The sequence below is a fragment of the Sturnira hondurensis genome, unplaced genomic scaffold (assembly GCF_014824575.4).
Source record: "Sturnira hondurensis isolate 20B ecotype Veracruz unplaced genomic scaffold, ASM1482457v3 Scaffold0013348, whole genome shotgun sequence".
Classification (NCBI taxonomy): domain Eukaryota; kingdom Metazoa; phylum Chordata; class Mammalia; order Chiroptera; family Phyllostomidae; genus Sturnira; species Sturnira hondurensis.
In genome coordinates, this window is record NW_028085979.1 from 324,453 (window position 1) to 339,978 (window position 15,526).

Genomic DNA, 15,526 nt, shown 5'->3' on the forward strand with positions numbered 1-15,526 from the left:
TCCTTAAATGTGTCATACTTAGTATTGGATCTACAATTAAAACAAGTAAAAACTTTACATCTAATTTATAAATGATTTCAGTATTTTAAAAATCTCACATAACCTTTAATCATGAGACTGTGTAGAGAAATGTTGTTATGAATCTTTATAGTTGACATCTTTTGCTGGCTTCTGGTACCTTTTGCCACTATGGAAAGAGTATTTAGTGTGATTCCTATTCCAGATTTTTAAAAAATAAAGATCTATAAGACCTGAATTTAACAAACAAACTTTATACTTTGTACTGGTTATAATTTTCTTAACTAAAGCTAAGCTTCAAAGCTTTAATTTGACAGTTTGACTCAAGTAGCTTATTAAAATCTTATTTTTACTTAAACAGGTAAGTGAAAGGATGATGGCAGTTTTAAAAATAGCTACACTGTCTACCTGCATCCCCATTCTTTTCACTTGACATATATGTCATAAAGGTTATTGAAAATGAATGTTTTTTCTTTAAGGTACATTAATCTCGCCAGATGTATTTGTATATATTAATTGGTCATATGAAATATGATTTTGGTTTTCCAGATTGAATTGATGGAATTTCTGTTTTCCTAACAGAGAGTCAAATTTGACTCTCAAACAAAGTCAAACAAATTAATATTGTCTTTCTTACCCTGCAAGCAGTATTTACTGCTTTTTGTATCAGTTATTCATTTTTATAAAGATATATGCATCAACTCTAGTGTATTGTTTATCTTCTTTCCTCAGATTTTGCCAGCATTATGCGTCCTCATATACCATACAGACATAAACGTAAGTAACACAGCTTAGATTTAGGATTTTGCTCTTGACGAAATGAGAAGGGTCATTTATTTTTTGGGCTTTTAATAAATGTCAATATATATCTTACTAACTTGTCAAATTTCCACAATGTATAAGTTGTTTTTAGAAATAAGGTTAACTGAAGTTTATAGCTTAAACCATCGAGATGGCAAAATGCCAACTTTAAGAAAATATTACATATGTAGTTTATTTATCTGGACCATTATCATTAGTGCTTTAAGTATTTAGGTGGTAAAAATTTTATAAAGCATCTTCATATTTTTTAAATATATTTTATTGATTATGCCATTACAGTTGTCCCATTCCCCCCTTCACTTTCCTCCACCCTGCACACCCCTCCCCCACCATTACCCCCCTTTCGTTCATGTCTATGTGTCACAAGTTCTTTAGATTCTCTATTTCCCATAGTATTCCTGCCCTCCCCCCTGTCTATTTTCTACCTACCCTCTATGCTGCTTATTCTCTGTACCTTCTCCCCCCTTCTCCTCCTCCCACTCGCCTGTTGCTAACACTCCATGTGATTTTCATTTCTATGGTTCCACTCCTGATCTAGCTGTCCTCTTAGTTTGCTTTTGTTTTAGGTGTGGTTGTTAATAACTGTGAGTTTGCTGTCCTTTCACTATTCATATTTTTATCTTCTTTTTCTTAGCTAAGTCCCTTTAACATTTCATATAATAAGGGCTTGGTGATGATGAACTCCTTGAATTTGATCTTATCTGAGAAGCACTTTCTCTGCCCTTCCATTCTAAATGAAAGCTTTGCTGGATAGAGCAATGTTGGATGCAGGTCTTTGGATTTCATGACTTGGAATACTTCTTTCCAGCCCCTTCTTGCCTGTAAGGTTTCTTTTGAGAAATCCACTGACAGTCTGATGGGCACTCCTTTGTAGGTGACTGTCCCCTTATCTCTTGCTGCTTCTAGAATTCTCTCCTTCATTTTAATCTTGGCTAATGTAATTATGATGTATCTTGGTGTGTTCCTTCTTGGGTCCAACTTCTTTGGGACTGTCTGAGCTTCCTGGATTTCCTGGAAGTCTGTTTCCTTTGCCACAGTGGGGAAATTCTCCTTTATTATTTGTTCAAATAAGTTTTCCACTCGTGGCTGTTCCTCTTCCCCTTCTGGTACCCCTATAATTCGGATGTTGGAATGCTTAAAGATGTCCTGGAGGTTCCTAAGCCTCTCCTCATTTTTTTGAATTCTTGTTTCTTCATGCTTTTCTGTTGGTCATTTTTTTCTTCCTTTTGGTCCACTAATCCCAGTTTCCTTTCCATCACTATTGATTTCCTGTGCCTTTCCCTTCATTTCAATTAGTTTAGCCTTCATATGTTCCTCTAATTTGTGGCTAAAATCAAACAATTCTGTGAGCATCCTGATCACCAGTGTTTTGAACTGTGCATCTGAAAGGTTGGCTATTTCTTGATCACTTAGAAGTATAGGCTCTGGGGTTTTGAGTTCTTCTTGAGTCATAATGTTTGGTCTCTTCACACCTGTTATGTATGAGGGGCGGAGCCTTAGGTGTTCACCAGGGCAGGGTGACCCAGTGGTTGGGTTGTGACGCTGTATGTGGGGGCGGGGTCAGAGAGGGAAAAAAAGTGGCACTTTGCTCCATTCTGCTCTCTTTCAAATTTCTGTCCCCTCTGCGGCTTCCCACAAGCAAATTGGGCCCCTCTGGTGCTGGTTCCCAGGTGTGTGGGCCTGTGTACTCTCCAGGACCCTATGGGTCTCTCCAATGAACTCTCAGTGAGCCTGGGAGCCTCTCCTGGCCTCTTGACCCAAGAAAGTCTTTCCAGTTGGTGGTTTCAGGCTCTAATTCCTGTTGCTGGGGCCCTGGCCTGCAGGATCTGTCTCACCGTTCACTCCTTTGCTTGGTTTATCTGCACACAAATGTGTGACCGCAGCCAGCCAGCCCCCCCTGTGCCCTCACTGTGTCCACCCGTCGCCACCCCACACCTGGAATCCACCAACCACCTCCACCTCTGGTCGGACCAAATGATCTTTCCAGCCCGACCCAAGTCCACCACTGACTGCTCCTCTTTTCTGGTCTGACTGAATTGTTCGTTTTTGTCAGACTTTTATACAGTTCAATTTTCACTGTTTTGGCTGTGTTTTTGTTACTGAAACTTAGCTGTCTTTAAACTTAGTTGTGGGAGGGAGCACAGTATTTCCACCTACACCTCCATCTTGGCCAGAAGTCGCATCTTCATATTTTTTAATTCTCATTTGATTCTTATAGTAGGTGAGCTAGACAATATCATTGTCTCCATTTTACACAACGAGAAACTGAGCCTTAGAGAAACATTAAGTGACTTGTTTAAAAGTTGTAGAGCTTGTAAGGGTCAAAATCGATACTCAAAACACATCTTCTGATGAAAAATCTTGCGCATTTTCCATGAAACCAAACTGTCTCCCAGGCTACAACCTTTTGAGGTATAATATTAAATAATATCTTGTCCAGTTTTAAATGCAAATACATTTTCAGATGAATTGTTTATTAAATAAGATTTAGTTAAGTGTTTACTATACACATTCTGGCAAATGTTTTTATTAGCCAATCTGGAAATTCTCCTAAATGTTGCAAGGCAAAGTGTTCATTCTTCCATGGAGTAAAACAATGGGTAAATTTCATTGAATCTAGAATTGAATCTGTCTAGCATTGATCTATCTGGCTTCTGTTGTTTCAACTAAGATCTCTTTCTAATTTGTTGTATGTTTGTGTTTTTATAATCCTATCTTTGTGTGTTTGTGCCAGAATTATGTGATTTATCATCGAGATTAAAAAAAAATAGATCTCTGCTAACATTTCTCAAGAGGCAATATAGTTCATAAACAAACACTGGACCACATTTCTCTAGTTTATTTTAGTACATTAAGCTCTTAGGAAGTAATCTTTTAAAGATAACTGAAGTAACTTTTTATTTATGACATATTAAAGTTTCATAAATATTAAATGAAACATTTTATTGGCCAGAAACATTTTATTGGCCAAACGTTATATGCTAGCCTGTTTTTAAAATGAATGGAAAAGTGACTAGCAGAAGACATATAAGATAATAAATATAAAAGAGAGAAGGTAAAATATTTTATAAATTGTATCTGTTGCTATTGAATGTCAAATTTAGTTCTATGCTTTATGATAGCCTCTCCTAACCATTACTGCTTCTAGTTCATTCCTTTATCAACCTCCTTAAACCTACTATAATAACAAAATAGGCCTACCTACATTCAATTTTCCTTTTTCCACACACACCATACCTCTTGTAAGTTATGACTGTTAACAGATGGGTATACATTGAGGTAAAGCCCAAACTCCTTAAAATGGGATTCAAAAACACCTGCAACTTAACTTCTTAAGCAGTTCATTGGATTATTAACTATACTTGTATTCTCCAAACTTTCCATGTATTATTGAGTCCTGAATACCTTTCTTCATGTTTCTGAAATGACTTTTTCAACTTGACAGAAATCTTACTTATCCTAGTTATATGATTTTAGACAAATTCCTAACTGTCTTGCCTCTCTTTTTTCACATTTGTAAGATGGAGATTATGTCAGTACCAATCTCATAGGATTTTTGTAAAGAATGAGTGAGTTAACATATGAAAAGTATTTACAACAATGCCTGACATGTTTCAAACCCTCAGTAAAAACTGTTAACAATTATCTTTGTCACCTCTGTCATCACTTCTACTATCATCCTTCTCCTTAAAATGCTTATTTCAAATGTTATTTCTTAGTGAAGCTTTCTAGTTGCTACAGAGAATATGTGCTTCCATAATCTAGCATTTTGGTTATTTCTCTATTTAACTTTGTCCTCCTGTTTGTTTTCACACAATAGTGTATATTTATGTGGTCATGGTATGAAAGAGCATAGGCTTTTCACCTGGCTTCAGTTCTCACCTGTGGCACTTATTCATCATTATATGAACTTAGATAGATTGTTTTACATGACTGAGTTTCAATATCCTCATTTGTAAAATAGGAGAATATAAACATCTCATAAGGGTGGTAGTAAGGGTAAAGGAGACTATAGAAATAGATTCAGCATAGACAGTCTTTTTTTTTAGATTACTGTTGATTTAATTACTAATTACAAAATGGTACTCTATATTATGAAATATTTTATTGTGTTGCTTATTGTCATTTTTAAAAATACATTTTTTGATAATGCTATTACAGTTGTCCCATTTACCCCCCCTTTATTCCCCTCTGCCCTGCACACCCCCTCCCACCCATATTCCTGCCCACCTTAGATCATGTCCATGGATCATACATGTAAGTTCTTTGCCCTCTACATTTTCTGTACTGTCTTAACCTACTCCTGTCTATTCTGTACCTACTATTTATGCTGCTTATTCCTTGTACCTTTTCCCCCATTCCACCCTTTCCTGACTGGTAACCCTCCTTGTGATCTCCATTTCTTTGATTCTTTTTTTTTTCCTTGTTGTTTGCTTAGTTTGTTTTTGTTTTTAGTTTCGGTTGTTGATAGTTGTAAGTTTGTTGTCATTTTACTGTTATATTTGTTTATCTTCTTTTCCCTTTAACATTTTATATAATAAGGGCTTGCTGATGATGAACTCCTTTAACTTGAACTAATCTGGGAAATATTTTATCTGACCTTAAATTGTAAATGATAGCTTTGTTGGATAGAGTAATCAAGGATGCAGGTCCTTACCTTTCGTGACTTGGAATACTTCTTTCCATCCCCTTCTTGCCTGTAAGGTTTCTTTTGAGAAATTGGCTGATAGTCTTATGGGCACTCCTTTGTAGGTAATTGTCCCCTTCTCTCTTGCTGCTTTTAAGATTCTCTCCTTCTCTTTCATCTTGGGTAATGTAATTATGATATGCCCTGGTGTGTTCTTCTTTGGATCCAACTTCTTTGGGACTCTATGGGCTTACTGGACTTCCTTGAAGTCTGTTCCCTTTGCCAGATTGGGGAAATTTTCCATCATTATTTTTTTAATAAGTTTTCAATTTCTTGGCCTTCCTCTTCTTCTTCTGGTACCCCTATGAATCAGGTGTTGGAACATTTAAAGATATCCTGGAGGTTCCTAAGCCTCTCCTCATTTTTTTAAAATTTTTGTTTCTTCATTCTGTTCTGGTTGAATGTTTATTTCTTCCTTCTCCAAATAGTTGATTTGAATTCTGGTTTCCTTCCCATCGCTGGTGGTTCCCTGTATATTTTCCTCTATTTCACTTTTCATAGCTTTCATGTTTTCCTCTATTTTAGGACCATACTCAACCATTTTTTGTGAGTATCCTGATTACCAGTCTTCAGGCTCTGCATCTGATAGGTTGGCTACCAGTTTTTCCTTTAGTTGTATTTTTTCAGGAGCTTTGAGCTATTCTTTCATTTCAGCCTTTTTTTTTTTGTCTCTGCATGCCTGTTATATAGTAAGAAGTGGGGTCTTAGGTATTTGCCAGGTTGGGGCAACCCATATTACTGCATTGTGGTGCTGTATGTGGGGGAGGGATCCAAGAGGAAGCAATGCCACTTGCTTGGCTCTTGGTGGGCTTCTAGTCACTTCCTCCACTACCCACAAGCTAGTTAGGCCCTTCTGGTGCTGATTCCTGGGTGGGTGGGTATGTGTACATTCTAGGACCCTGTGGGTCTCTGCAATAAACTCTCCTGTGAGGCTGGGAGTTTCTCCTGCTGCTGCAACCCCCAACAGTTTTTTTCAGTCAGAAGTTTTGAGGCTTTATTTCCTCACACTGGACCTCTGGGTTGTGCAATCTGTCTCCGTATCCAGTTGTTCCTCCTGGTTTATATGAAGGTGAGTGTGGGACCTCCTACTCCACCAGCCACCTCCTTGCCATGAGTCCTCTCTGCCCTTCTCCACCCCTCCTACTGTTTTGGATGAATATTTCTTCTTTAACTCCCTGGTTGTTGGACTTCCATACAGTTCCATTTTCTGGCAGTTGTGGTTGTTTTTTGTTTTTAAATTTGTTGTTGTCCTTCTTTTGGTTGTGCAATGAGGCACAATGTAATGTACTTACGTCTCCACTTTGGCTTAAAGTCCAACAGTCATTGACAAAAGTGAATTACTTTGGCTTAAAGTCCAACAGTCATTGACAAAAGTGAATCACTTTTTTTTAGTCTACTATAATGTTGAAGTCTTAGAGAGCAGGGTCTTCTTTATTTTTGAGCCCATAATTCATGGCTAAGTTATAGCTTTCGGGGAATAATCTCTGAGTGTTTGTTAAACTTGACAAATATAACTACAGTAATATGCCACTTTAATACCCCTGGCTTTTAAGTAAACACAACCAACAGATAGTAGAAGATTTTATTTACTTATAGTCAATTTCATAAGTGCTGGGGAAAAGTCTTGATGGAAATATTAGATATTTTACATTTTTTCTCTTTTAATCTTCGCTGTTAGAAAGCATAGAGCTAAATTTGACATTCGATGATAACAAATCCATTTTTTGTATAATTTAACCTCCTTTCTTTTATAATATTATTTTTTGACTTTTCGCTAAGTCACTTTTCTCTTCATTTTGAAAATATGCTGGCATATAACTAAGAGTGTTTCACTTAATATTTACATTTCAGGCTAATGTATCACAAGTAAAAAGTTATTTCAGTTACCTTTAAAAGATTCCTTCCTGAGAGTTAATGTACTAAAACAGACTAGAGAAATGTGGTCCAGTGTTTGTTTATGAACTACACTGCCTCAAGAAATGTTAGCAAATATGTATTTTATTTTATTTATTTTTTAACATATTTTATTGATTGTTATTACAGTTGTCCAATTTAACCCCCTTTATTTTTCTACACTCTGCACACACCCTCCCACCTGCATTCTTCCCCTTTAGTTCATCTCCATGGGTCGTATATATAAGTTCTTTGGCTTCTACATTTCCTATACTATTCTTAAACTCCCCTTGTCTATTTTCTACCCACCTTTTATGCTGCTTATTTTCTGTACCTTTTTTCTTTCTCTCCCCTCCTACTCCCCCACTGATAACCCTCCATGTGATCTCCATTTCTGTGATTCTGCTCCTGTTCTAGTTGTTTACTTAGTTTTTTGTTTTTGTTTTTGTAGGTTCAGATGTTAATAGCTGTGAGTTTGTTGTCATTTTACTGTTCATATTTTTTTTATTTTCTTTTTCTTAGATAGGGCCCTTTAACATTTCATATAATAAGGGCTTGGTGATGATGAACTCCTTTAACTTGACCTTATCTGGGAAGCACTTTATCTGCCTTTCCTTTGTAAATGATAGCTTTGCTGGATAGAGTCATCTTGGATATAGGCCCTTGCCTTTCATGACTTGAAATACTTCTTTTCAGCCCCTTCTTGCCTGTAAGGTTTCTTTTGAGAAATCAGCTGATAGTCTGTCTTATGGGCAATCCATTGTAGGGAACTGTCTCCTTTTCTCTCGCTGCTTTTAAGATTCTCTCCTTCTCTTTAATCTTGGGTGATGTAATTATGATGTGCCTTGGTGTGTGCTTCCTTGGGTCCAACTTCTTTGGGACTCTCTGGACTTCCTAGACTTCCCAGTAGTCCATTTCCTTTGCCAGATTGGGGAAATTGTCCTTCATTATTTTTGCAAATAAGTTTTCAGTTCCTTGGTCTTTCTCTTCTCTTTCTGGAACCCCTATATTTCGGATGTTGGAACCTTCAAAGATGTCCTGGAGGTTCCTAAGCCTCTCCTCATTTTTTTGAATTCTTATTTCTTCATTCTGTTCTAGTAAATGTTTTTTTCTTCCTTCAGCTCCAAACCCTTGACTTGAGTCCTGGTTTCCTTCCTGTCACTCTTGCCTTCCTGTAGATTTTTTTTTACTTCATATAATGCAACCTTCATTGCTGCCTGAGTCTTTAATGCTATTGAAATACCCAGTGAGTTCCTGTAGCATCCTGATAACCATTGTTTTGAACTGTGCTTCTGATAGGTTGGCTATCTCTTTGTCACTTACTTGTATATTTTCTGGAGCTTTGATCTGTTCGTTCATTTGGGACATTTTTTTTGTCTCAGTGCACCTGTTATATAGTAGGGGATGGAGCCTTAGGTGTTCACCTGGGTGGGGCAACCCACATGGCTGTGTTGTGACGCTCTATGTCAGGGAGGGGTCTGAGAGGGAACAGTGCCACTTGCTTCACTCTCTGCCAGTTTTCAGTCACTTCTACTACTACCCACAAGCAAATTGGGGCCTTCTGGTTCTGATTCCTGGGTGGGTGGGTTTGTGTACATTCTAGGACCCTGTGGGTTTCTCCAGTAAACTCTCCTTTGAGGCTGGGAGTTTCTCCTGCTGCCCCCTCAACTCCTACAGGTGTTTTCAGTCAGAGGCTTTGAGGCTTTATTTCCCCACACTGGACCCCTGGGTTGCGTGGTCTGTCTCGCTCCCCAGTTTATCCTCCCAGTGTTTCCCCACACAAATGTGGCACTGGCAGCCACTGCCTTGCCTACCTCAGTCCTTCATCCTCCTACTGGTCTGAATGAATGTTTCTTCTTTAACTCCTTGGTTGTCGGACTTCCATACAGTTTAATATTCTGTCAGCTCTGCTTGTTTTTTGTTTTTAAATGTGTTGTTCTTCTTTGGTTGTGGGAAGAGGCACAGTGTGTCTACCTACACCTCCACCTTGGCCAGAAGTCTCTCCAGATGTATTTTATTTTATCCCAATGATAAATCACACAATTCTGGCACACACACGCATTATGTGTGTATAAACAAAGATAAGATTATAAAAACACAAACATAACAACAAATCAGAAAGATCTTTTTTAACATTTTATTTATTTATCTTTAGAGGGGAAGGGAAAGAGAGATGGAGAGAAATATTAATGCATGGTTGCCTCTTGTGCGTCCCCTGCTGGGAACTGGCCTACATCCCAGGCATGTGCCCTGACTGTTAATCAAACCACGATCCTTTGGTTCACAGGGCCGCGCTCAACCCACTGAGCTACACCAGCCAGGGTAGAAAGAGATCTTAATTGGAACAATAGAAGCCAGATCAAAGCTAGACACAATTCTATATTCAATGAAATTTACCCACTGCTTTATTCCATGGAAGAATAACACTCTGCCTTGCTTCATGTGGGAGAAAGAGGTAAAATGAATAGAACTTCAAGAGGAAAAGATCGAAGATAAGGAAAAGTAAAAATCACTTTGGTCTCTAATTTAGCAATTTGAATAGATAATAATACCATGAACCATCCATCAAAAGGAACAAAGAAAAATGATGAGACTGGTAGGGGAGGATGATGAGTTCATTGTAGGACAAACACATTGATTCTGATTTACTTGTTCCTCAATAGCTATGTTTCCACAAATGAAAAGGCAGTCCAGATTTGAAATTTATCTGTGTTTAAGGGATTAATAAAAGTATGATCATCAAGTAGGATTTAGAAAAAGTGCAAAAATTGAAATCTAAGGAATTATCTGCATTTGAATAGCAACAGCAAGGGAAGAGGAATATGCAAAAGAGTTTTTATAGAAAGAAGGAAACATAAGTTATGAATCAAAGTGTAGGGAAGAAATAAGACAGATTTAGGAAGGTTTAGATTATGCAGGGTATTATATACTACCTTAAGAACATTTATCCTTTTTATGTAGCTGATAGGGAGCCAGAGAATAATGGTCTGCTTTCTATTTTGGATTGATAACTCATACTGCTGGGTGGTGTATAGATTTTAGAGGAAACTGGAGCTGTGAAGACAGAAGGTGGTGATTTTGTGATATGGGTAGAAGAATATTAGAACCAGTACTAGAGCTTAGACTTTAGGAATAAAAGGACAAGGGAAGACTTGAGAAATGTTAGGTGATAAGTTTGCTGGGTTTGTTATGGATGATGAGAGAAGGAAAGAATTAGGTATACCCAGCCTTCTAACATGGATTTTAGGAGACAACAGAAAACAAGATTAGCAGCAGGAAGATGTATAAAACAGCAAGAATGACCTAATTTATAAGATAATGACTTAGGAGAATGCTGGAAAAGCTGGGTTGGGGTGTAGAGATAAAAGTAGTTTGCGGACTTCTATATGCATGTGTGACATTAGAACAATTAAATATTCACCATGAGGAACAGAGAAGAAATTTGGACTGATTCAAGTCAATCTGTGTTTATTTGCTTTCTAGTCATTTTGCTTTTTAGTTTGCTTACAATTGTAGTGATTCTGTACAATTTGGTTTACCTGCCCTTTTTAAAGTTGTCCATCCATAGCTTGAAATGCCTAGGTAGTTTTGTGTGTTACCAAACAGTTAATACCAATCTAGCCTATTTTACTGCTTGCAAATGAACTTAATCAGTTGTAGCAAATTGGTTTATGTGCTGAGACTTGGTTGTTATTGACACTTGCTGATGTGTGTATTGGGGTTCCCAAGATCACCTTCAAGTTCAGGGGTTTGCTAGAAGGAATAAAAAGCTGTTACATTCATACTTATGGTTTATCTCAGCAAAAAGATGCAGCTTTAAAAATTAATAAAGGCAGAAGGCATATAGGGTCAGGTGTAGGAGAAACCAGTGCAAGCTTCCACTTGTCCTCTCTCAGTAGAGTTGTACAGACAGCACTTTATTCTTTCAGCAGATGTGTGTGACAGCACATATGAAGTATTGCCAACCAGAAGCTTCTGAACTTTGGTGCCCAGAGTTTTATTAGTGGTCACTTACATAAGACATGAATAGCCTCCTTGACTGACCTTAGCTCCTTAGTCTTCATCCCCTCTGAGAGGTCAAAGTGATACAGTGTGGCCCAAGGCCTAAGGCAAACAGAAGGAAATGTTCACCATAAAATCACACTATTAGCATAATCTCACTGTCTGGACCCAACATCTCAGGTATACAGTGTTATCAAGCAGGGTAATCCAAGGGTTTAGGTTATCTCAAAGGATCTGATCAAAGGCCAATCCTTTCTTTGGATCAAGGGCCAATCCCTTCGGGTGCAGGATTTGAGTAAGTTACCTTTTAAGCATGTAAGCATTAAATGTAAGTATGCAATTGTCACTTGGTTCATCTCTGTGTCTGAAGCATGTGTGAAGTTAATATCCTTAGACATTCCATAGACATCTAATCCTTCATAAACTAGAAATAATCCCACTGGAACAAAATTATTTTCTTTTCCTTCAATAAAAATGTATTTGCATTCTTCTTACCTTCTTTTATCAAACACATTATTCTCTCTACATATGCAGTCATTTTTCATTACCTTAACATCCTAATTAGATTTATTGAGAGTATATGGATCTTTATTTGAGTCATTTTGTGCCCCGCTAGCCTTTCAAAATGACATGCTCAGGTCTCCAAGGGAAACTTACCCTTGTTTCCCATCTTGTTTACTAGCCCCAAAGCTAACAGTGCAGTGGACATCTACATGCTTTTCTTAATTAAACCAACATCCTTAAGCTAGTTTTCATTTACTAAAGATTAGTCCTAGATCATATGCACTAGAAAAATAATTGTGTTAGATTCTGTTATCTCTAATTTATGTAAGTATTCATTTGTTTTAAGACAATTGAGTAGGGTCTTTTTATAATATAAATTTGAATTAATAAATTGATTTTGGCAATACTGTCTAGCAGTAGGAATAGATCTTTAACATGCATAGACATATATAACTAGACAGCACAATACAAAACTAAAAAATTATGCAAAAATGTTGGATCCATATATGTTTTCTGGCAGATGGACTAAGTTGAGGTTTTGCTTAAATGGGCAAAGTTTTTGCATGCTATAATAATTCCTTTAAAGCTGTTTTTAAAACCAGAATTGCATTCTGTTGTCTCCGAGAGGTGTGAGATCCTGTTTTAAAGTTTCTCCTTAAGGTGGGCTTATCAACAAACACAAACAAAAGCAAATGGAAAGCAACAGTGCACAGTGAATTTGCAAAACTCAGAAAGTAAAGAGAGTGGCCCTAAAAGGCCTGAGTTAAAAGGGACAGATTTTTTTGGTGGCTCCAGAGACAAAATGGGCTCCAGAGGTAAAGCCTGAGCAAAAGATGGCTGCTGCACATCTGGAGACAAAGAATATGGGAGAGGGAAAGGAAAGATGCAGAGGTTCAGCAGGGTGCAGGAAGGGGCTACTGGTATATGAGGGATCCAGTTTTACAAGCACCAGTTTCCTTTTCTAATTTTTCAAGGTGTTTACACAAAGTTAGATTTTTTTTCCTAAGGGAGGCAATAGTAGCTTCATGATTTTATTTTAGACCAATTTTTTTAAAGGCCTCCCCCTCTTTCTGGAAGGTACTGTATTTTTCTAATTGAACCTGCAAATAGACAAGCTTTGGGGTTTCAAAGGAACCCCATCTTGGCCAAAAAAGCTTGAGATCATCTGGCATGATTTTTGTCCAGAGACCTAGCCACGCACAGTTCTCTGGACTACAGTTTTTGTACATTACTCTGTTACCACCAGGAGGCAGTTGATTAGCATGAAAATTTTAGAGCATGGGTTAGGCATTTTGCACTCCTCCTATAGACAGTGTCTTCTCCCCTCCCCAGTGCCTGTTAAGGATGAGCATTCCTACAGGTATCTGTCCTTGTGAAAGCATCCTGACATCCCACTAACATTATGGACAAGGGTTATTACCAATTTGGAGGATACTCTCCTTGGTATTGAATGGGGCAGAGGAAAGACCTCCCTGGAAAATACCCTCCCTGATACCAAACGCAACAGAGGGATACCCCTTCTAGGCACCAAAACTAAATCACATGAATGGGCCCTCTCAGTACAAATAAATGAACTGAGGTCACCGGATGAGGGTCCCATACCTAAACCAAATAAATTCTCCAAGATCTCAACCACAAGTCTGGGAGATGTTGGATCTGAAAGGACTTACTCAAGACCTTCATACACCACTGGGAAGACAACTTAAGCACAAGGGGCTTGTGCAGGTGCCAGATGCTTTGGTTTTAGGTTGGCATCAGGAGATCTGGTCATTGCTTCAGTACACCACGTTGGGTGCCATGTGATGTCAATTAGTGGTAATTGGCATCAATTCAGTGCCAATAAGAATCCCCAATTTGGGGTGTAGTGAGGAAGGAAAGTTAATTCAGTACAAACAGCTCAGTTGTAATACAGCATGGCTGTGGAACAGCTCAATATTGTTAGAATTCAATTATAAATTAGTATGGTTGTGGAACAGCATGGCTGTGAGGTGGCCCTTGGGTGAGTGAGGAACTTCTCCAGCTAGACAGTTCTGCTCCAGTATGCACCAGGAAACACAATCTTCAATCTTGGATAGATAGGGAAAGTGTCTTCCTCCAGGCAGAGGGGAGCTGACTTACATAGAGAGATCTCCCTGCACCTGGTCCCTGAATGGTCCATCCTCCTGCAGAAGAGGATTCCAAATCTTCACAATCTGACTGGTCCAAATGCATTGTCCTGATTGGTCAGTAAAGATGCAAATGAGGATATAGCTGCATGACTAATTAGATGGAGAAAGTCTCAATCCTATTGGTTGAAATGCAATTCCAGGAACTCATGTAAGGTCTGGCTCAGATGGCAGGAACACAGTCCAAAAAGTAGCTCAGTGCAGGAGGCAGGCAGTTCAGTGCAGGCTTCTCCCTGAGGTGTGGCTTGTGTGTGAGGCCCCTGTTTGCAAACAGCTACTACACTCCATTTTTAAATTTGAACCCAGTTAACTATCATGAGCCGCCCTTGGTAAGTATCTTCTTTCTTGGGGTCAACAGCAATACCTGCAAAGCATAAAAAAAACAAGGTATGCCTGTATATTTATAAGATGTATATCCTCATTTTTTGTCTACTTGACCTTCCTCACACTGATAGTAATGTGCAAAAATCTATTAGTATATTTTTTATATATTTCTTTACATCTTTTTTAGTTTCTTCTTTGTGTGGTATTTGTAAGGGTTATTTGGTGCATAGGGGTTTATAACTGTTATACCTTCATTGTAAATTGTGAAATTTAGCTTTATAAAGTAGCCTTCTTTGTTCTTTGTGGTGCTTTTTATCCTAAATTGAACTTGTCTAATAAGATTGAGGTCTCTGTTTTGTTATTATTTACTTGGATTTATTTGCTCATTCCTTTATTTTTAGCATTTCTGAATTACTTTGTCTTAGGTGTGCCATAGAGTGGGTTTTCTTTTAGGAGACAATTTGAAAATCTTTTTCTTGTTATAGGTCAGTTAAACCCATTCACATTGTTTTGTATGTTTGTTTTTAACAGTCATGCTATTTTATGTAATAATTTGTGCATTCGCTTTGGCTGGTGTAGCTCAGTGGATTAAGCACGGGCATTTGAAGCAAAGGGTTGCTGGTTCAACTCCCAGTAAGGGCATATGCCTGGGTTGCAGGCCAGGTCCCCGGTAGGGGACACATGAGAGGCAACCACACATGATGTTTCTCTCCCACTCTTTCTCCTTCCCTTCCCCTCTCTCTAAAAATAAATAAATAAAATATTTTAAAAAATAATTTGTGCATTTGTTTTCTATTGTGTATACTTCTTTTCTCTTTTTAAAACTTTCTTGGTGTTTAGAAAGGTTTACTTTTGTTGTAATATTACCTTTATACTTATATCTTTTATAATGCCCTTTTTTAGTCTCTGTTTTGACAGTTTTGAATGTTGGGTTTTAATCCTCACTCAGGGTTTGTTTTTATTGATTTTAGAGAAAGAGGAAGGGGGTGGAGGGAGAGAGGAGAGACATTAATGTGAGAAACATCAATCAATTGCCTTTTGTATGTGCTATGACAAGAGGTATGCACCCTGACTGGGAATTGAACCCACAGCCTTTTAGTGTATGGGACGA

At 37.9% G+C, this 15,526-nt stretch overlaps 1 protein-coding gene across 2 annotated transcripts in view; it reads left to right on the forward strand.

The window, feature by feature from the left end:
- Positions 1-15,526, forward strand: part of KPNA3 (karyopherin subunit alpha 3) — a 125,697-nt gene that overhangs the window by 92,307 nt on the left and 17,864 nt on the right. For both annotated transcript variants that reach the window (XM_037061384.1, XM_037061385.1), the window contains one exon: positions 751-795. In XM_037061384.1, coding sequence (XP_036917279.1) covers positions 751-795 — 45 coding nt within the window. The remainder of the gene's footprint in view (positions 1-750; positions 796-15,526) is intronic.